The sequence below is a fragment of the Chlorocebus sabaeus genome, chromosome 14 (genome assembly GCF_047675955.1).
Source record: "Chlorocebus sabaeus isolate Y175 chromosome 14, mChlSab1.0.hap1, whole genome shotgun sequence".
Classification (NCBI taxonomy): domain Eukaryota; kingdom Metazoa; phylum Chordata; class Mammalia; order Primates; family Cercopithecidae; genus Chlorocebus; species Chlorocebus sabaeus.
Genome location: NC_132917.1, coordinates 71,014,017 through 71,036,899, shown reverse-complemented (window position 1 = coordinate 71,036,899; position 22,883 = coordinate 71,014,017). Strand labels below are relative to the sequence as shown.

Below are 22,883 nucleotides of genomic sequence, written 5' to 3'. Positions count from 1 at the left end.
TTCAAGTGATTCTTCTGCCTCAGACTCCAAGTAGCTGGGATTATAGGCTCACACCACCATGCCCAGCTAATTTTTGCATTTTAGTAGAGACAGGGTTTCACCATGTTGGCCAGGCTGGTCTCGATATCCTGACCTCGGAGGATCCATCCACCTTGGCTTCCCACAGTGCTGGGATTATAGGCATGAGCCTCTGCATCCAGCCTCAAACTCTGCTTTAATCTGTGGTGAACAAGCTAGAGATTAAAGTCCTGCCCTGTGGATTTTATATTTGCATAAGAAAGACAGATACCTATGTCAGGAGCTCCGGGGAGAGGCCTAGGTTGGAATTATAGATTCACTTGACCAAAGTAAACCTGGTGTGCCTGCTCCTACTTCACATCCCCAGACATACTTCCAGAACATTTCTTTTCTATTTTTGTGTAAAAACTTTTCCTTTTGAGCCTCTCTCCATTGTTGCATGTCAGCCTCTACTTGTCTTTTGTTGATTTTGAGGCCACTTACCCATGTAAGTGGCAGGATATCACAGAAGAATCATGCTGACCTGAGTCTTTGAATTATGGTTCTGCTGCCTACCAACTGAGTTCCTTTGATCAAGCTCTTGGACTTCTGAGCCTGTTTCCTAATTTCAAAAGTGGTATATGATATGTTAGTCCCTGGTGGGTTGCAAGGAAGAGGCACACACGTATCAGCTTTGGTGTTGAAGGCTGAATGTAAACTTGGATGGGAAGTCATCTAAGCAGCCATATTGTCTCTTGGCCCTAGTACTTTCAAAACCTCATAGAACATTAATTTAGCGGTATTTAGTATTTGAGCTCTGAAGACCTGCCCTCTTTTCCTTCGTTCACTCAACATTTGTATTTTCCAAGAAAGAATATCTGATTGGATTAGTCTGTCACTTTCTGAAAACAGAAGACCCCTATTAGGGAGAATTTTGAGCTACGCCATGTCTTTGGTGATTGATCTCCCTGAAGTTCAGCCTATATGTTGTCCTTAGCTGAAGCACTGAGCCCTGGTCCAGTCACTTGTGGCCAAAGAAGTAAGGTTGGTTGTATGTATTATCAATCACACAGATATGCTACAGATACGCTTTTTGTGTATGCCACACTCGCACAATAGTTGTATTGTGTCTGGAGTTGGTTCCTGCCTGTGGGTTCATGGTCTCACTGACTTCAAGAATGGAACCCCATACCTTGGCGGTCAGTGTTACAACTCTTTTTTTTTTTTTTTTTTTTGAGACGGAGTCTCGCTCTGTCGCCCAGGCTGGAGTGCAGTGGCCGGATCTCAGCTCACTGCAAGCTCCGCCTCCCGGGTTCACGCCATTCTCCTGCCTCAGCCTCCCGAGTAGCTGGGACTACAGGCGCCCGCCACCTCGCCCGGCTAGTTTTTTTGTATTTTTTAGTAGAGACGGGGTTTCACCGTGTTAGCCAGGATGGTCTCGATCTCCTGACCTCGTGATCCGCCCGTTTCGGCCTCCCAAAGTGCTGGGATTACAGGCTTGAGCCACCGCGCCCGGCCAGTGTTACAACTCTTAAAGATGGCACAGACCCGAAGAGTGAGTGGTAGCAAGGTTTATTGTGAAGCGTGAAAGAACATGGCTTCCATAGCGTGGAAAGGGACCCAAGCAGATTGCTGCTGCTGGCTCCAGTGGCCAGCTTTTATTCCCTTATTTGTGCCCTCCCGTGTTCCGTTTCTGGCCTATCGAGAGTGCCCTTTTTTAATCCTTCCCGCAATTGGCTACTTTTAGGATCCTGCTGAGTGGTGCATTTTACAGAGTGCTGATTGGTGCATTTTACAGAGCGCTGATTGGTGCATTTTACAGAGTGCTGATTGGTTTGTTTTACAGAGTGCTGATTGGGGTGTTTTGCAGAAGGATGACTGGTGCATTTTACAATCCTCTTGTAAGACAGGAAAGTTCCCAAAGTCCCCACTCGACCCAGGAAGTCCAGCTGTCCTCACCTCTCAGTATGACTGTAGCATATTCTAAAAGAACCCTTTGGAGAGTTTCTTTAGAAGACAATTGACAGTATAGAAGTTCTAGAGTTTCATGGCCTTTTGTCCAATTCAAATACTTATTTAATGTAATCATAGATAATTGTTAATAAAGAATCTAACAAGGTAATTGACACATGTCAAATAGTCAATACATCTCCCTTTTGGTGTTGCATTTAGTATTATAGTGTGGTTATTTGTTCATATGGCTGTTTTTCATACTAGACCATGAGCTCCATGAGGGCAGCGTCTACAGTTTCAACTGTAGGAATTCTGAACTCTTACTGAAAGAATGGGAGGATAGAAGGGCTTCCCAGAGAAGGTAGTATTTAAGCTGATTCTTTAAGGGTTAGTAGGAATCCTTTCCAGGTGAATAAAACTTTGAGATATCATTCCAAACAGAGTCTAGCAGGTGCAAAGGCACAGAGATAGAGATGGTGAAGTTTACTTATGTGCTCTTTGTATTAAAAATAAGTGTTCTTTGTATTTTTAATACAAAGAGCAAATAAAAACAAAAATTAAAAATCATTTAGAGGAAAAACTATACATGAGCTTGGCCGGAGGGCATGGCACAATTGAGTTAGCTATGACCATAGACACTCAGTAATGGATGGAAGTTTTAGGGAAGGAGTAAAACATTCTCAGGTTGTTGGCCAAGTATCTAGAACAATTTAGAAATACAGGTAATTGAATTCTGGGAATGATTACACTGTAGTGAAATCATTTACTTCTCTGCCTGTGAAGCATATATGTGTTGCACACTGTTCAAGGTCCTGAAAATGAGACTTCTTCTCAAGGAGCTCATGAGCAATCAAGGGAGACAGATGGGTGAGCAGCTGATTATCATGTGAAAAGTGAGGTAATAGAGGTATAACAAAAACGCTATCTAAACAAGAAGAAAAGAATAATTAGTAATATATGGAGTGATGGGGAAAGATTTCTCAAATGAAGCTGGCTGGGCGTGATGATGGCTCACGCCTGTAATACCAGCACTTTGGGAGGCAGAGGTGGGAGAATCCAGGAGTTCAAGACCAGCCTGGTCAACAGAGCAAGATCCTGTCTCTATATTTGAAAAAATTAATATTTTTTTAAAATGAAGTGATATTTGAGTACTCTGGAGCACTGTACAAATATAGGACAGACTGAAGGAATGTATCCACCTTAATTTGAGTTAACATTTTTAAACATTTTATATTGCAGAAATAGTATATATTAACTGTTGTGAAATTAGAAATGATTGTCTAGGAGCGGGGTGCTACAAAGTACTCCACAGATCCACCATACTGAGACAGTGGTTAGTGCTTTGATTTATTTATTTTGCTTGTTTGTTTGTTTGTTTTGAGACGGAGTCTTGCTCTGTCGCCCAGTCTGGAGTGCAGTGGCCAGATCTCAGCTCACTGCAAGCTCCGCCTCCCGGGTTTACGCCATTCTCATGCCTCAGCCTCCTGAGTAGCTGGGACTGCAGGTGCCCGCCACCTCGCCCGGCTAGTTTTTTGTATTTTTTAGTAGAGACGGGGTTTCACTGTGTTAGCCAGGATGGTCTCCATCTCCTGACCTCATGATCTGCCCGTCTCGGCCTCCCAAAATGCTGGGATTACAGGCTTGAGCCACCGCACCCGGCCTGATTGATTTATTTTATACTTTTTGTGCATATACATGTATTGTATACATTCATATGCATGGTTAAATAGAAATGGTTCCTCCTAGGTGTTCTGTTTATCCATTTATTTTTATGAAATAAATCGCCAAAGAGTTCATTTGCTTTGTCCAAGGGAATCTTTTGTTACATGCTGCTGTACATAATGAAAACTAAAAAAGGGGCTAACTTTTCAGCCTAGTGACCGTGTGGGCTTGTGGTGATTTAAACAGAGGCCTCATGAAAGGCAGCTTCAGAAATGAATTTGGTGTGTGTAGGTAGTTATGCTTGGCATTATTGTTTGTACTAGTATGATAGGGATGACTTCTGTGCCTGCCATCAGGGAACTGGTGAAGTAAACGATGGTACATCCAAATGATGGAATACTGTGTAATTGTAAAGAAGAATGAGAAAGACCTATGTACTCATGTGGAAGAACTAGATATTGTGTGTGTTTTTAAAAAAGGAACAAGGAATGGTGTATGTATGGTATAGTGTATATGGTATGCTACTTTTTGTGTTGAGAGAGAAGAGTAGAATAAGAATATACATGGGTGTTTACAGAGATAACTTCTGAAATGATATATAAGAAACCAATTAAAAGTGTTTGGCTGTGGAGGGAAAATAGGACTGAATGGGATTTTGCCACATACATTTATAGATAGTTACATTTTAAATTTTTTTGAACTATGTATTTGTGCACAAAACCCTCTTAAAAATAAGTGAATGAAGGAATGAAATGGGATTATGAGAACGAGATAAGAAAAAGGTTCTACAGGGCTGCCCATCTTTTTAGTACCCAGCGAATACATAGCAATAGCAGCAAAAATTGAAAGAGTTGCCCCCAGGAAGGTGGGGAGTCAGCCTTTCCTTTGTCTTTTCCTCAATTTCATATATTTTTAAAAGTACTCTGAGAACAATAAAACAATTTAAAACAAAAATGTTTCCAGAACTTGTAAAATAAAAGGAATATGGGGCAGCTTTGTGTAGTGCACATCCCAAAAATGGGCTGATTTACCTCAAGAGGCAGGGAGTCAAGCTCTGTAGCCTACATGGGATACATATATGAGAAAAATAAGAAAAAGAATGGATGTGAAAAAAACACTTATCCCTGATTATAAAGGAAATCACATTCTTTTTACAATAATTTAACAAAATATAAAGAAAAACCTTTAGACTGGACGCGGTGGCTCACGCCTGTAATTCCAGCACTTTAGGAGGCCGAGGCAGGCGGATCACGAGGTCAGGAGATCGAGACCATCCTGGCTAACACGGTGAAACCCCATCTATACTAAAAATACAAAAAAAAAAAAAAAGGTAGCTGGGCATGGTGGCAAACGCCTGTAGTCGTAGTCCCAGCTACAGGAGGCAGGGGAATGGTGTGAACCCAGGAGGCGCAGCTTGCAGTGAGCTGAGATCGCGCCATTGCACTCGACAGAGTAAGACGCTGTCTCAAAAAAAAAAAAAGAAAGAAAAGAAAAACCTTTAATTCTGCCACTCAAAACATTCTGGTTTGCTGCTTTTTATACTTTTTTTATGCATATAAACATTTTTAAAAGTAGAATCATGAAATACAGTCTTTTGTCACTTACTATATTTTGGGCATGTTTCTGTGGCAGTAAATATATCCTGGCATCATCAATAGCTGGCTGTATATTAAGTGAATCATTGCCACTCCAGAGGTAAATTTCCTTATATATACATTTTAATGGACTCAGCAAGCATTTTTGGACTGAATTCATAGAAGTAGAATTTCTGGAGGAAAATAACAAAAAAACCGTTTTAGGGTTTTTAATAGAAATTTTCAAATTATCCTGCAGGAAAATGGGTTCAGTATATACTCCCACCAACAGTGACGGAGTTCCAGTTTCCCCCTTCCATTTGTCATCTTTGCTCATCTTTAGGCAGAGAGTCTCATTGTTTTAATTACATTTTCTTTAATTTTTAGTGCTTTTGAGTCCTTTTTATATGCTTATTGGCCATTTTTATTCCTGTAGGAAGTGCCTGTTTCTCCATTGCCTATTTTCTGTTGGAAAGTATTTGTTTTTTTCTGAGTAATTTTATAAAATTATAAAATAATTTTATCTCTTCTATCATTTTTCTTTTTCTGAGTAATTTTAAAGATTTCTTTATAGGCTAAGGATACAAACCTTTTATCTGTCATTGAAGTTACCAAAACTGTCTCCCAGTAAGTTATTTGTCGTTTTGCTTTATTTTTTCTTTCTTTTTTGCTAGCCAAGCTCCAAAGTCACATTTCACTTTATTTTTATTGGGCTGAATGAAAGCATTTTAACTTAGTGATTTTAGTGTAAACAGGAGTAGAGCAGAATGTAATTATCTAGGTCTCGGTCTGTCACCCAGGCTGGAGTGCAGTGGCATGAGCTTAGCTCCTGCAGCCTCAAACTCGTGGGCTCAAGTGATTTTCTCGCCTCAGCCTCCCAGATAGCTAGAACTACAGGTATATGCCACCACGCCCAGCAGATTTGAAAAATTTTTTGTAGAGATATGAATTTGCTATGCTGCCCAGGCTGGTCCTGAATTCCTGACTTCAAGTAATCCTCCCTCCTTGGCTTTCCAAAGTGCTGGAATTGTAGGCGTGAGCTACTGCTCCCAGCCCAGAGCTTATTTTTGTTTGCTAGTGGTGTTCTTGGTATCTTTTCATATTTGAGGCTTTGTTGCTAGTGCGAGGTATTACCCTCACCATCTGAGGTTTAAGGACTTTTGTTTTTAATACTGAATACGGAACCATTTAGTTCTGCATCTTTGCAGGTAACACAGTGTGCCTACCAGGACTCTGTTTCATATCCATTGAAAGCAAGAAGCAATACAGTAAAACTTTGCCTGGCTAGAGGCTTTGAAAGAATGGAGTATTCTGGTTTAATTCTGTTAACTTGAAAGTTATGAAGGTGAAAAAAATTCAAAACTTTAATTTCCTGTAGAATGCAATTCAAAAGTATAGACTGGGCATGGTGGCTCACACCTGTAACCCCAGCACTTTGGGAGGCCCAGGTGGGCAGATCACCTGAGGTCAGGAGTTTGAGACCAGCCTGACCAACATGGTGAAATGGTGAAACCCTGTCTCTACTAAAAATAGAAAAGTTAGCTGGGCATGGTGGTGGACTCCTGTAATCCCAGCTACTCAGGAGGCTGAGGCAGGAGAATCACTTGAACCGGGGAGGCAGAGTTTTCAGTGAGCCAAGATCGTGCCACTGCACTCCAGCCTAGACAACAGTGAGACTCCGTCTCAAAAAAAATTAAAAAATATATATATAGCCAATAATTCCACTTTTCTTCTCTTAGTAAGTTTGGACATTCAGATCTACTTGGCGTTTTATTATAGAACTCCTAGTGTTCCTGAGACTTACATTGTGAAGATCCTTTTCTAAAACTTTAGATGTAAGAGGATGTAAGTGGTATTGTATGAGATCAGGCTGAATGAGAATTGACACCTGTAAATATACTTTTTAGACTAAGTCTCCGATTGCCATTTGTTCTTATTTAACTCATAAAAATAAAACACGTTGGATGGAGGGTGAGAGGAGAAAGAGATAAATGTCTTTTAATTGGATGTCGTTATTTCATATCAAGATAGAATATACAGTATCCCTGGCTTTGGGCCTACGGAACGAAACGCATTTTTCTAAGTGCTATATGCCAGAGGTTCTTGAACACCTGGAGGGCTTATTGCAACACAGATTGCTGGACCCTATTCCAGAGTTTCTGATTCATCAGGTCTAGAGTGGGGCCTGAGAATTCGCATTTATAGCAAGTTCTCAGGTGATTCTGATGCTGCTGGTCCAGAGACTACATTTTTGAGAACCACTCTTATATACTAAATATTGTAGAACTCTAGAAGAAAGCTGTTTGGTCTGGGATGAGAAGCACACAGGTTATGGAGCAAATCATGACAGATTCAACCCTTGATCCCAGCCTAGTGTGGAGTTCAGGTTACAAGCAATATGCAGTGACATAACACAATTCTTGTTTTTTTATGATTGGAAGTCATAGCCAAGTATTTAGTGAGAAACTCCGTTTCATTTGCAAGGCTTAGAGAGGCCAGGAGATTCTAGTCAAATAGGATTTAGTGATTAACCCCATGAGAGTACGAGTTATTTATGTCCTTTTTCTCTCCCCCATCACTTAGCATTTAGCCTTACTTTAGAAGGGCCTTGTATTTTTTAAAACTGGTAAAGAGCTTTGAGTACTTATTAAATTGAAACTTTTGTGTGTTTTAAAGATATTAGACATGTTTCTCAAGATTATTTTAAACAGTAATGTAGGAGAATAAGAGAAACTTTTTCCAAAAAAGAGAAATCATTGTGATTATTTTATCTTATTGGAATGTTGGATAATATAGTCTGCTTCATTAATCATCAAGCATGCTACGGGTTTTCCATTTTTATAGGATTTGTACCTCAAATGAGGTAATACTGGTAATTCTTGTACTCCATTTGAAGATGAAAAATCAAGGCCAAAATCAAAGACCTGGCATAGAAGCTGGGTAATGAAGACAGCTTCAAAGGAACACATAGATACACACACACATAGATACACATATATATAAAGTACACACTCATATATTTTTTAAAGTTTTATTTATTGTTATTATTGTCAGCACAGAGATATCTGTGCTGAACTTAGGCATCATATGTAGAATCTGTAGAATCTTTGGGTTGAAGAGAAAAGAAACTCTGGAAGCCACACCTTTTCATAGAGGAGTTTTGCTTTAACAAGTTTTTCTTGCTTGTCAACACTAATTTCTATCATTCCACGGCTAATAGCCTCAGTTGACCAGCTGGTTCAGCCTAGAATATTTGAAGGAATAACTAGTATTACAAACAGTGGGTTAGGAAGATTCCCTACTTGGAAACATTCCTGTTTTTCTCCCCTTACCCCTCAGAGAAGAGTTTGAGTGAAGAAGGGTAGAACTAGAACCCACAGATTAAACTGGTGGCTCTGAAGCTTGGCTGCACATCATAAACAACCCAGACTGTTTTCTAGAAAACCATACAGATTTTGCGCCCCACCTTCAGACCATCTGAATTGTGATCTCCTAGGATGGAACCTGTTTGGGAGGTGGGCGGTCTGCATTTTTTTTTTGAGACGAAGTCTCGCTCTGTCACCCAGGCTGGAGTATGGTGGCACAATCTTGGTTGGGTTGCATTTTTAAATAATTTTCCCAGGTAATTTTATGTAGGCTCCTGGACTGTATGCCTCAGATCAGATCAGTGCTAGACCCAGGTGAATTTTCACCAACTTATTGTGAAATAAGAAATATAAGGACCACATAGTATTTTTTGTAACATCAAATTTATTCAGTTTAAAGAATTGTCCTTTGCATTGAATTAAGGCCTTCTTGGGTTTTTTTTTTTTTTTTTGGTGCTAAAATATCCTTTTATAGAATGATGTTGATAAGGATGTTTTTACAATCTTCGTATGGTTTTTAATTGGAATCCTATATTGTCCTCAATATTTTTAAAAATCTATTGGTTTATGAAATCCTAAACACTGAGTGCCTCTCATCTAATCATCCTTGGAAATTGTTTTTTAAATTCTTTGGAATACAGGTCCATAGAAGGTCCAAAGCCCTTGGAACTAGACAACTCTCAGAATTCAGAATTTTTCAGATTTAGGAAGATGCTTTCTCTGTGTTACGAATGCCTCAGTGTGTCTGGTGCAACATGCTTAGTCACATACATTAATATTTCTGAGCAAAACAGGAGTATTCACACTAAGTGGGTAGATAAAGGCTGTATATAGCTTCATATCAGTTCAGACCAAATTTTACTGTCCTGTAAGTTTTGACATAAAGCATATGAAAAATTCATAGTTTTTAGAGCTGTTTGGATATTGGAATTGTGCATAATGGATTGTAGAACTATTTGGAGGATTGCTTTCTCATCCTAAAAGTATTAGCAAGCTTCAAATTAAATGGAGCTTCATATGTTCATGGTAGGGAATGTAATTTATTTTGATTTAAATAAGCTACCATGTGCTGTGATTGGTTTGTGTTTTCCTTCCAAAGACCTCAGTACTTTTGTTGAATAGCATTTTTCTTCAGCATGGTTCCCCGAACCCCATTTGTAATATTTGAGATCAAATCAGAGTTTTCTATTATAGCCTTTCTGAACCTAAAGTGGGAAGTGTGAGAGTATGGGGTAGTCACTACATGGGAGTGGTTAAGAACATGAGCTTTGGGACCAGAAAGACCTAAGCTTAAGCACCATTTCTAGTACTACTAGGTTATACTTTAGGCAAGGTGTTTAATGAATCTCTGGTGGCTCATGCCTGTAATCCTAGCTACTTGAGAGGATGAGGCGGGGGGATCACTTGAGCCTAGAAGTTCAAGTCCAGTTTGGACATCACAGTGAGACCCCGTCTCTAAAAAAAAAAAAATTTAAATAAATAAATGAAAGGCGGAGTATTTATATGAAAAAAAACTGGGAGACTAATAGTCCCTGCCTCATGGGATTGTTACGAAGATTAAAAGAGAGACTGTTACTGAAGTACTTAGAAGAGCTATTATTTTATTGCCATCCTTTCCACCTTGTATTTGGATAGATTACCATACTTGTTTTTTCTGTGTAACTTAATTGTCCAGTGGGATTCTCATTCCCTTAGAGGCCTGGAGAAACTTATCTTAAATGCTTTCCCAATTCATAAATTGGGACAAATTCCCAATTCATACTAAGTCTTGCCATTGCAATTTAGACATAAAATCTGCCTCTTGAGTGGTTTCCACACCAAAAAATCCACAGACTCCTGAATTTTATATGGGCCTAATAGTCTTACTGAAAATTGGAAGTCTTAAGGTATAGTCCATTTTACACAGTGTGAGGCCTTTCATACTCTGAAATGTACGACTCTTGACTTTTTCTACTCTGTCCAGCACTGTGCCCTCATTAGCCAGATAAATGTTCCCCTTTCTCCAAGCAAATGTTCTGACCTTACCCTGGTTCCTCAAGGACCCTCTTTCTCCCCCAGATTAACTTTCAAAGAGCTTTTCCAACCCAAAATGACACCCTTCCTGAAAAGATTTCCAGTGGATACTGTTTTCGCTACCTCATTACAGATGTGTTATGCTGCTTGGCTCCCCTCTCCCCACTTAGCTGAGGCAAACCTTTATTTCCAGAAATATGTCAAATAAAATGAACATGTGATCCCTTTTTGTGATTTTTGTTGGGATTCACTGTATGGATTTCTTCTAGTTTAGATAATTCCACTGTGGCAAGCTTTTTTTCTTAGCATACAGCACATGAAGAGAATGTTATAGTCACTTGGTGTTATTAATGCTAAAATAGTAAACAAGAACACAAAATTTTCTAGATTAGAAGTGTTCCCCCTGCCCCCCCCCCCCCGCCCCGGCCAGGCACAGTGGCTCACATCTGTAATCTGGCACTTTGGGAGGCTGAGGCAGGAGGATTGCTTGAAGCCAGGAGTTTGAGACCAGCCTGGGCAACATAGCAAGACCCCTTCTCTTAAAAAAAAAAATTAGGCATGCCTAGTGGTGCACACCTGTAGTCTTAGCTACTTGGGAGGCTGAGGCGGGAGGATTGCCTGAGACTGGGAGTTCAGTGCTGCAGTGAGCCATTATTGCACCACTGCACTCCAGCCTGGTATACAGAGTGAGACTCTGTCTCTATAAAAATTAAAAAATAGTCTGGGCATAGTGGTTCATGCCTGTTATACCAGCACTTTGGGAGGCTGAGGCAGGAGGATCACTTGAGTACAGGAGTTTAAGACCAGCCTGGGCAACATAGATGCCATCTCTACTAAAAAATATATAAATAAGTGTTTTTTAATCCCTCTTGAGTAACCTGATTTGTCAAAAACAGATTCCAGAGTAGTGCTGTCACTGACTGTGGGGAATAACTGTTCATACTCAATGAAGAGTGCTCACTCACAGATCCTAACCCCTAAGGGCATGGGCTTCCTGCCTAGGAAATGAGATTTAGAATACAGCATTCTAAAAATGACAGTTAATCAACAGATTATTTATTAAGGACCTGGTGGGTGCACAGAGGCATGCTAGAAGCTCTGAAGGACTTGATTCTTGCCCTCAAGAAACTTCCAAGATTATAGACTAGTCCCAAAACAAATAATGAGTGATACTCTCTCAAATATACAAGTAATCAAATGTGAGAGGGAGGTAAAAATAGGGAAGACCTTAGGCTCGGAGATTGTATTCAGGCTTTTATAGTGGCATTTTTTGATATAATTATGCATTTAAAAAACAAATTGTCATCATATCGGTCTGAAATGTATAGAGACACTTGTTGGTGAGAAAAACTTTTTATATATAATAATTTACCCATAGGGATGTTTTTGATTAACGTTATCTGTTAAAGACTTCACAATATTTCCCCCATTAATAGTCTGTGTCTTTTTGGAGCTGATCTGGAGAAGTCGAGGACCACGTGCTAATTGCTGTTTGATGTTATTCTGGGAGGACAGTTGATTGGCTTTGGGGCAAGGAGTTGGAACTTGAGGACTAGAAGGCTCTGAGTCTAGAAATCTTGCCACTGACTTTTGGCAAGTCTTTTGATTCTACCTTTGAAACTGCCTTTAAATGCCTTGTGGAGTACATTTTATGACTGTTTTGTGCATATCCAATAGAATGATAGTGATATCACAGAACATCCTTGGGGCGTTGTTTCTAAAAGTTTGGGATTGTTAATAGTTACCAGATTAAAAATGTATGTAATATGTGTAATAAAGGTAACAATACATAAATTTGGAAAATGCTTGGTAAATTAAACAGGACTTTTCAGAACAATGAATTTACACATGGCCATGATTTTTTTTTTTTTTTTTTCTCCAAAGAACATTCACAAGACTGTAGTTTGTAGTTTGGGAACTGTTGGTGTAGGAATTAGGGTAATTAGGATTTGGGCTATTCCAGGTAGAGGTTGTCACTATATTTGAAGAATTGTTCTTAAGCCTTTAGTCTTTCTATATATCAGAATTACCTATAGCAAATTAACAAGCAGAAATACAAAAATTGGACCTTGGCTCAGGACTAACAAGTCAGAATATCTGCAAAGTATGGATGTGGAAAAACTTCCAGGCGATTCTATATACTCCTAAGACTGAAAACTGCTCAATTAGAATAGACCTTCTTGCCACTTGCTAAATGTAGTCTTTTTTTGGAGACAAGTCTTGCCCTTGTCCCCCAAGCTGGAGTGCGAAGGCGCAATCTCAGCTCACTGAAACCTCTGCCTCCTGGGTTCAAGTGATTATCCTGCCTCCCCCCAGCCCCCACCTCCCCGAGTAGCTGGGATTACAGCCACCTGCCACCACGCCCGGCTAATTTTTGTATTTTTAGTAGAGACGGGGTTTCACCATGTTGGCCAGGCTGGTCTAGAACCCCTGACCTCAGGTGATACACCCACCTCGGCCTCCCAAAGTGCTGCGATTACAGACATGAGCCACCACGCCTGACCAGCTAAATGCATTCTTAATCCTATTTGAGTATGCTTCTGTTTTTTTTTCTTGGCTCTGGTCCAGGGACTAGACTGTTGTTGTAATTAAGTTCAGTTTTATTGTTCTTTCCAGAGTGTCTGTATCCCGGTTTTCAGATTCCATTTCATCAGTGGGGCAAACTTATAGGTCAGTATAGGACAAGTTTTAAACATTAATGAAAAAGAGACTGTATTGTATTTATACTGTCTTTCTCATCTGGCAGCCTTGAGTTTAATTTAGAAAATGCCTCTATTTGTAATTTACCTTTGTTTTGATATAATTTACAAATGTAGAGATCACGTAAGTGATTTTCCTCTTTCTCCTGACTTCCTTGTCAACTAAAACGTTTTGGAAAACTTCTTGTTAACTTGTAATTGCAGGTAAGTTCCATTTTCTGTTTGCTTAAGCTCACTGACGTCATATTTGCAAGCACTGTTCTTGCATCAAATGGAAGATAACCAATGGAACATTTGTGCATTGAGGTCAATATAGGAAAGCTTAGCAGAATGACTACTTATTTGTTTTCTGTTAACGTCCATGCAGCTTCTCTGGAAATAAATGAAATGGAAGTACATGGGACAAAATCATTCTAATTCAAGATTTACCTAGAACCTTTTTTTTTCTTTATTATTATTATTATTATTATTATTATACTTTAAGTTCTAGGGTACATGTGTGCAACATGCAGGTTTGTTACATGTGTATATATGTTCCATGTTGCTGTGCTACACCCATTAACTCATCATTTACATTAGGTATATCTCTTAATGCTATCCCTTCCACCTCCCCCCACCCCACGACAGGCCCCAGTGTGTGATGTTCCCCTTCCTGTGTCCAAGTGTTCTCATTGTTCAATTCCCACCTATGAGTGAGAACATGCAGTGTTTGGTTTTCTGTTCTTGTGATAGTTTGCTGAGAATGATGGTTTCCAGCTGCATCCATGTCCCTACAAAGGACATGAACTCATCCTTTTCTATGGAAATCTTGTATTTCCATAAAATGCATTGTATTCCATGGTGTATATGTGCCACATTTTCTTAATCCAGTCTGTCATTGATGGACATTTGGGTTGGTTACCTGGAACCTTTAAAAAAAAATTCTATATACATGTCATATGTCTCCTCACCCCACCAAAAACTGAACTACTCCCCCTTTCTCTTTTTTTTCCTTGATTCTTCACCAAATAATGGAGAAAATCTGATGGGTTTATTTACTTAGTAAAAGAAAATCTTGTAAAACAAGGAGACAGAGAAATTATTTTAGTGCAAAGTATGACATGCTATATAAAAATATGTTCTGGCTGGGTGTGGTGGCTCACGCCTGTAATCCCAGCACTTTGGGAGGCTGAAGCGGGCAGATCACGAGGTCAGGAGATCAAGACCATCCTGGCTAACACAGTGAAACTCTGTCTCTACTAAAAATACAAAAAATGAGCTGGGCATGGTGACTCGCGCCTGTAGTCCCAGCTACTCAGGAGGCTGAGGCAGGAGAATTGCTTGAACCGAGGAGGTGGAGGTTGCAGTGAGCCAAGATCGCGCCACTGCACTCCAGCCTGGGGTGACAGGGTGAGACTCCATCTCAAAAAAAAAAAAGTTCTATGTGGTTTTAAAAGGCTTTATAAAATTATTTCTTGTATTGCTTATGTAGCTTTAAAATGTTTATTTGTATTTGTGTATGTGTGTGACCCTGTGAAAAATTGGAAGAATAAACAAAAAGTTAGAAAGTTGGAGTTTGATGCATTAATCCAGCAGCTGTCTGGGCAGACCAACTTACACATGGGGGATATAAGCATTCCTGCCACCAGGGAAGTGAAATTTCCTACTGTGGAGTAAGGATGTTTCATGTGGCTTTGTAATGGATAAAATCTTTCTCCTGATGCTCTTCCCACTGCTCTGATTTCGTGCTCACCATGCAACCACCTTTTACTAATTAAGCATCCTAGGCATTTGGATTTTGAATGGTGGGAATGTATTAGCTATTCGAAAATAAACAAATATTCCCTTCTGCCTTCCCAGGACCTACACTAGCAACTATACCTTCTCCCTCCTGTATGTATAACCTGTCCCTCTCCACTAGACCCTTTCTATGAACATTTAAACATGAACTAGACTTTCTAATCTTTAAAGATGTCATTTCCATGGACTTCATACCCCTCCAGTTTCTGTCCATCCCTGCCTCTTCCCTTGGCAGCTGGACTCTGAGTTATCTCATACTTGGTATCACCTACGATTCATCCTACCTCCATTTGGTTTTCGTTCTCATTTTTCTCCATGGAAACTGCTCTCATTAAGGTCATCAGAGACTCCATGGTCCTGAATTCTATGGACACTTCTCAGTCTTCCTCCTACTTGACCTTTCAGCAACCTTCTGTATTCCTACTTTACTGGAATTGGATTCATTCCCTGTGGCTGCTGTAACAAATTACCACAAACTGGTGTCTTAAAACAACATTTATTCTCTCATAGTTCTGGAGGCCAGAAGTGCAAAGTCAAGGCATCAGGAGGGCCACTTTCCCTCTGGAGGCTGTAGGGGAGAATTTGTTCTTTGCCTCTTCCAAATTCTGATGACTGCGAGCATTCCTTGATTTGTGGCCACACCACTCCAATCTCTGCCTCCATGGTCACATTGCCTCCTCCTCTTCTGTGTGTGTGTTAAATCTCCCTCTGCTTTTCTCTTATATACCTATCGTTGAATTGAGGGCCCACCTGAGTAATTCAGGATGATCTCCTCATCTTAAGGTCCTTAATTATATATACAAACACCCTTTTTTCCAAATAAGGTAGGCTTCACAGATTCCATGGATTAGAACATGGACATATATATTTTGGGGGGCTACCATTTAATCCATCTATGATGGACATCTGTGATGTCACACTTTTCTGATTGTCTTCTCAACACTTCTTCTCAGTTTCCTTTTCATGTTGCCTTCCTTCTCTACTTGACTTTTGTGTGTGTGTGTGTGTGTGTGTGTGTGTGTAACGGAATCTCGCTCTGTCACCCAATCTGGAGTGCAATGGCGCGATCTCAGCTCACTAAAACCTCCATCTCCCAGGTCCAAGCGATTCTCCTGCCTCAGCCTCCGAGTAGCTGGGATTACTGGCGTGCACCACCACACTCAGCTAATTTTTGTCTTTTTAGTAGAGATGGGGTTTCACCATGTTGGCCAGACTGGTCTCTAACTCCTGACCTCAAGTGATACGCCTCCCTTGGCCTCCCAACATGTTGGGATTACAGGCGTGAGCCACAGCGCCCGGCTTCTACCTGACTTTTTAAAATGTTCACACACATCAGTGCTGGGTCATGGACCCTCTTCTCATCTCACTTTGCATTTTCTCCATAGGCAGTATCTTCTATTCCTATGACTTCAGTTACCATTTATATAAACGACTACTCCAACTTTCTATATTTAGGCAGACTTCTCCTATTCTTGGTGCATACAGCCAACCTACTTAACGTCACCATTTGAGTGTTTCAGAAGCATTGCAAATTTAACATGTCCAAAATAGAACTCATCACCTTTTTTACCCCCACGCCCCTATCACCACCCAAGAAAAGTTTGCCCTTCCCACAGAGTTCCTTAGCTCAGTGAATGACATTACCATCCACCCAGTTGCTTGTGCCAAAATTATCCTTGATATTTCCCTCACTCTGACTCCCCACATCTAGTTCATCACCAGAAACCTCCTAAAATAGTTTTGGAGTCTACCTCCTTTCTTCTCACTGCCATCATCTTAGTTCAAGCAGCTACCCTTTTTTCATCTCGATTGGAGCAATAGCTTCCTTACCAGTCTCTCATTATTTAATCTCTGTCTCTCCAATCCATTTTCCACATGGCAGCCTGAGTGATCTCAAAATATGTCGAATCATGCTACAGTACATTATAAGGAATTTGAGAACTCCTTATAATGGCTTCTATTATGTAGGATGAAATCCAAAATCCTTCATGTGGTCTCTTAAGGTCCTGAATGATCTGATCTGGCCCCACCTGCCTCTCCAACCTCATCTCTCTTCCTTGTCATTCTCCGGCTGTATACATACCTACCTTCTTGTACTTCCTGAAAGTTCCCTCCTGCTTTTGATTCATTGTACATCCTTTTCTCTCTCATCCCTATTGCTAGTAAACTTATATTCTTTAGGTGTTGATGAAAATGTTTCTTGCCCAGGGAAACCTTTCTGAACCATCCCCCTCTCCTGGACTAGATTGGGCCCCCTGTTGTTTTCTAATAGTCCCTTTTATAGTATGGGTCATAATTATTTTTAACTATTTTCTTGTCTCTCTCCTGAGAGAATATAAATATCACCAGGGCAAGGGCTGTGTACCCTATCAAAGCAAGAGTTAAGCACAGTGCCTCAGCACTGAGGGTCAGTAGGCACTCAGATATTAATGAGTGAGTAGATTTATGTTCTTAGTTGTTAAGATGTAGCTGAGAGAAAGCAAAACCTGAATCCAGTGGCAGAATATTTGAAATAAAATTTAAAGCTGTCATCCACAATATTTACTTTTTAAAATGGTATTAACCAGACTGAAGGAAGTAATGAAACTGTAGGAAACAAAATAGGAGGGACTAGTTTTTATTTCAGTTGTTCAGTAGACTTTTTCCAGGTAATTCAGTCAAAAGTCCTAAGTAATCTTAGCAAACTGTTATCATAGGCACATTGCAGGTTTGTAACTTCTGAAAAATATTATTTAAGTTCAAAGAATAGCTAGTTTTTGGTGTGAGCATGTTGGATCTGAAAGTTGTGGGTGTTTTAAGTGTTAAACTGATGAAGCATGTATCCTTGAAATATCCTAGATACATTAAAAGTCCTGGAGTTCTTTCTGACTTGGAATGGAAGTCCCTATTTCAAGCCACATATTTTAGACACAAATATGTCTTGACCCTTGACCACGATAGTGCCAACTCAAATGCTTGGCAGGCCTTAGCACCCTTGTATTGACTATTAACAGGGTTGCGAGCTTTCCCATTTTCAGCCAAAGTGACAACTGTTATTTCTTATTTTCAGCATGTTTGACATGTGTATAAGAGGGAAAGTGGGGTGAAGGGGAAATAAGTTTCAAATTGTTCTTAGATTTCAAGATGCAATGTAGTCACAGACCAGACACAAACTCCTTTATCTACTGTTGAGGTCTAAATCTTAACTGCTTCTCAAGCAGTGACCTATTTCAGATTGCACATTTGTCTTCTTGATAGATAAAAAGATGTTGTAACATAGTGGTTTGTGTGGCAGAGTTAATTGCTAGTGTTTATTGACTACTGTATAAGCTATTGTTAGGTGACAACTTTAAGCTTAGCAGGTTAAAACAACAAATATTTATTATTTCATAATTTCTGTGCATCAGGAATCTGGGAGTAGTTTGGCAGAGTGCCTGTGCTTGAGACTCTTACAAAGTTGCAGTCAAGCTGTCATCTGGGGCTGCTGTCTCATCTGAAGGCTTGACTGGGAGGAAAATGCACTTCTAAGCTCACTTACATGGTGGTTCATTTCCTTGTACCATGAGCCTTTCTGTAATGTAACTCACAACGTGGCAACCATTCAGCCTTTTAGCCCGATTTATGTAACCAAGCATTCCTCCCATCTCTGGAAGCTTTGGGCATATTTTCTTTGTCCTCACTACACTAGACTTTCATCCTGGATGTGGATGAGGATCAAGTGAAATAATGAATGTGAAATGGTGAAATGGAATGGCTAGAGAAACACAGTGCTCAAGCATGGACAGTGACCTGGGAAAGAGCTGGAAATAGAAAGAAAATGTTACATGAAACTGGGAGCAGGAACTTCAGGGAAGTTGTGATGATCCTGTCTTCCCTCGTGTCTTCCCCAAGTTGGAAATATCTAAATGCCTTCCCTAGGAGTTACCAATCTCCAGCAAAAATCTCCCTATTGCCACCTAGCTACTAAAGCCAGGGCACATTAAGCAGCAGTTCACTCACACCCAGCAGGCCCACAAAACAATGTTGTTCTTGAACTATGTGCCTCAAAGTGTGAGTATGAAAGTGCTTTATTAATTTTTAAACAGTATAAAAATTAAGTTGTTAGAATGCTGCTGTTTGGAAACACCAAACTTTCTAATTGTTTGGAAAACACAGGTTGAATAGTACAAAATACAAATCAACACTGTATAATCTATTATAAGAGAATCACTTGCCTAGTATTGATAATACCATATCAGTGTTTTCAACTTCTGTGAAGTATTTGCATTAAGTTCCGTAACAGTTTTCGATGAGTTTATGGTAATTCCCCTCTCCCTTTCTCATGAATAAGCACATCCTGGAATTTGCTATCTGTGCTCTACCTTGCTCTTGAATTAGAAGGGTTTTTTTTTGGTTTTTTTTGTTTTTTTTTTTTTTTTACTTTTTCTTCCTTTGCCTTCCCTTTCCCTTTTTCCTTACAATCATGTGCACTCAGGACTTATTTTTGGGCACAGGAAGATATTTTTTTTAAAAAACTGAACTCTGATTTCTGATTCTGTGTAGTGATTTTCCATATTGATGGTGAGAAGTCAGTGTGCTAGTTGCAAACAACTGCCAAATCTTTGGAAATAATAGTACAGTGTATCTTGCTACCTAGCAAGGTTCAGGATCTTTAAGAGTCTCTGTGCTTAGGAATACCCCACTTACATACAGGGCAAATACTGTTGCCCTGGCATTTAGAACAGCCTTGCTTCTATCATTGTTATGCTACAGATGGAAGTGGTAAAAATAAAGAACTGGTTTCTTCCCCTCTATAGCTTATGAAATTATTATGGATCTGTATTTGGAATAGACATTGATTTCTTTTGTTTCTATTTAAAATATGTTAAACAGATATATTTCATACTGGTAGCCTTGTTTAAACCTACAGTGATTTAAATGGATTCTATTTTAAATGAAGTATTTTAGAATTATGTACCACTGAGTTGTTTTTCCATCTATTCTTTACTCTTCACAATTTTACCTTGTTTTTTTAGTATATTGCATTTCTAATATCCATAACAGGTTAGGAAATTGCAAAACAAAACAAACAAAAAACAAAAACAAAAAAAAAACTTTAAAGAGAACGAAGAAAGAATATTTTACTGTATCCAGAAGCAGAAAATAACTTATTCACGAGTGTTGCCAAGGTGGAAAGAACCCCTGGGAAATAATTTGTTAAAACTTAAAGAAGCCCCAAGGAAGGTGGGAGTCGGGGTAGAGATGGAGTCAAGGTTGAAGGGAGATGAGTTAGAGAAGGAAAGTTGCCTAAATACAATTAAGCCTCAGGTATTTATGGGACTCCTTATATTGTGGTGAGTTACAAAATCTATTAAACTCAATCTTGCTTGTCAGGAATTGAGAATCTAATTGGAAGGAGAAAAATTATGCATATGAAACAACAATTAAGTAGTATACTAAGTACAGAAGGGAAGTGGTGAATGAAGACTGGAATGATTTTTGAGGAATTGTTAAGATTTAGAAGAATAACAGAAAAAGATATATTCTAAATGACAGCAAAAACATCAAAATGGGTTTAGAAGCCAAAATAAACAATTTTATTTACATACAATTTTACAAAGCTGTAGACAGAAACATATACATGAGCTAGAAAAAAATTAAGGCCAGCAAAAATTGCCACAAAAAATTAAATATAATGAATAATGTATTTAGTTATAAACTTTCATTTAAATTATAAAAAATAAAAATTATAACAAATATAATACATGTTTTTACAAAAGATAAGGAAAAGATATATACCCCAGTAGAAAAATGGGCAAAGTACTTTAGCAGTAAAATTACAGAATAAGAAATATAAATGGCCAGTAAACATATCTTAAGATAATCAGCCTCAGTAAAAATTAAAGAAACGTAAAAAAATGCAAGTTTTATCTTATGAGATTGGCAATGGTTTAGAAAATAATGCTAATGATTAATACCCGTTTCCGTTGGGAAACGGGCACTTCCACACTACTGGTGGGAATTTAAATTCTTATGGTAGTGTGGCAATGCCAAGAGCCTTAAAAAAGAGAACATAACTCTCCAATGTAACAGCTCTATTTCTAGGAGATATCCTAAATAAATAATTAGAAAAGACCTTGATAAAGCAGAACCTTTATAAACAGAAACATTGGAAACACCCCCAAAAGATGGTATGGCTATATTATTAAATAACATAGGAATGAGAAAAAGCAAATAATGGAGCATGTTGTATCACATGATCCTATTACTATTGAGAATGGATACTTGGGAAACGTGTGTATGTTTGTATCTACACAAACATATGGGAATTCAGGAAGATTATATGCACCACATTGTTAATTGTTCTTAACTCTGGATGGCTGGACAACAGGTGACTTTTGTTTTTTCCATTTTGCTTATCAATATGGTAAACTTATTTTTTAATACATTTTAAAGAAAAACAGCTTGAGAATTAGAATAAGGAGTAGGTTCTTACAATGTTCATTAAGAATGCATTTTCTCTATCTGTTTAGATGTTAAGGAAGCTGTAATGATCTTCACTAGGTTCCAGGACCTACAGAAATTTGGCATGGGAAGATTCCCACCCCTCCCACCCCTGTCCCACTTGCCTAGAAAGACTAAGTGAGCCTAGGTGTTAATAGACATCTTTTCTTTTAACTTTTAAATAATTGTACACCTGTTGTAGGATATGGATGGTTTTATAAGAGTTACAGATTGTTTCTGTTTATAGTTAAAATCTTTGACTTAGAATTTCAGAAGCTTCTGACAGAATCTGCATGTTTTAGATCTACATTTCCTTTATCTTAATATTCATTTTATCTTTTCTTTTCTTTTTTGAGACAGAGTCTCGCTTTGTCGCCCAGGCTGGAGTGCAGTGGGGTGATCTCGGCTCACTGCAAGCTCTGCCGCCCGGGTTCACGCCATTCTCCTGGCTCAGCCTCCCGAGTAGCTGGGACTACAGGCGCCTGCCACCTCACCCGGCTAGTGTTTTTTTGTATTTCTTAGTAGAGATGGGGTTTCACCGTGTTAGCCAGGATGGTCTCGATCTCCCGACCTCGTGATCCGCCCGTCTCGGCCTCCCAAAGTGCTGGGATTACAGGCTTGAGCCACCGTGCCCGGCCTCATTTTATCTTTTCTTTTGCTCCTCTTTAGGTTCTATCATAATGAATGGATCCAATATGGCAAATACATCACCCAGTGTAAAATCCAAAGAGGACCAGGGGTTAAGTGGGCATGATGAAAAGGAAAACCCATTTGCAGAGTACATGTGGATGGAGAATGAAGAGGATTTCAACAGACAGGTAAAGAAAGAGTGGAAAAGTGGAAGGTTGATGATACATGTAACTCAATAGCTATAATATTTTACTGCCAGTTTGTTACAAAAGAAATGGATACAGTTAGCTTTAGGATAACTTAAAAATTCATTGCAGCGGTCGGCGGGGGCCTCATCTGGAATGACCAGGAAACATCTTCATCTGGTAAGAGACCAGAGTGATGGTACCTTGGAGGAAGATATTTGTAGTTTTCTTACCATGTTGATTAAAAGAGAAAACAAATGTCAGACTAATTAGTTGATATCTGAAAATCCTCACGTGAGAGCCCATGTATAACCAAATAGATTTGCATATATTCCACACTATGATATGCCTTCTAAGTGTAGTTCACGTTACACGGTAACTACTGCAGAGGGTCCCTGCCCTCAGCCTTGTTCTGACTAGATTTGTTTATGACATTTCTCTCAGCAACTGTAGACCATTCTAGAATATTCCCAGAATTTAAATCAGATAAGACTCTTCTCAATCTTAGAGGACTGACATAAAACCCTTGTACCAAACCATGGTAGCTGAGGTCCTTTATCCTGC

General features: G+C 39.2%; 1 protein-coding gene across 4 annotated transcripts in view; it reads left to right on the top strand.

The window, feature by feature from the left end:
- The window catches only part of PAIP2B (poly(A) binding protein interacting protein 2B), a 42,439-nt gene that overhangs the window by 3,823 nt on the left and 15,733 nt on the right, over positions 1–22,883 (top strand). For all 4 annotated transcript variants that reach the window (XM_007970286.3, XM_007970285.3, XM_007970287.3 and 1 more), the window contains one exon: positions 22,174–22,322. In XM_007970286.3, the coding sequence (XP_007968477.2) occupies positions 22,185–22,322 (138 nt within the window). In that variant the 5' untranslated portion in view covers positions 22,174–22,184. The remainder of the gene's footprint in view (positions 1–22,173; positions 22,323–22,883) is intronic.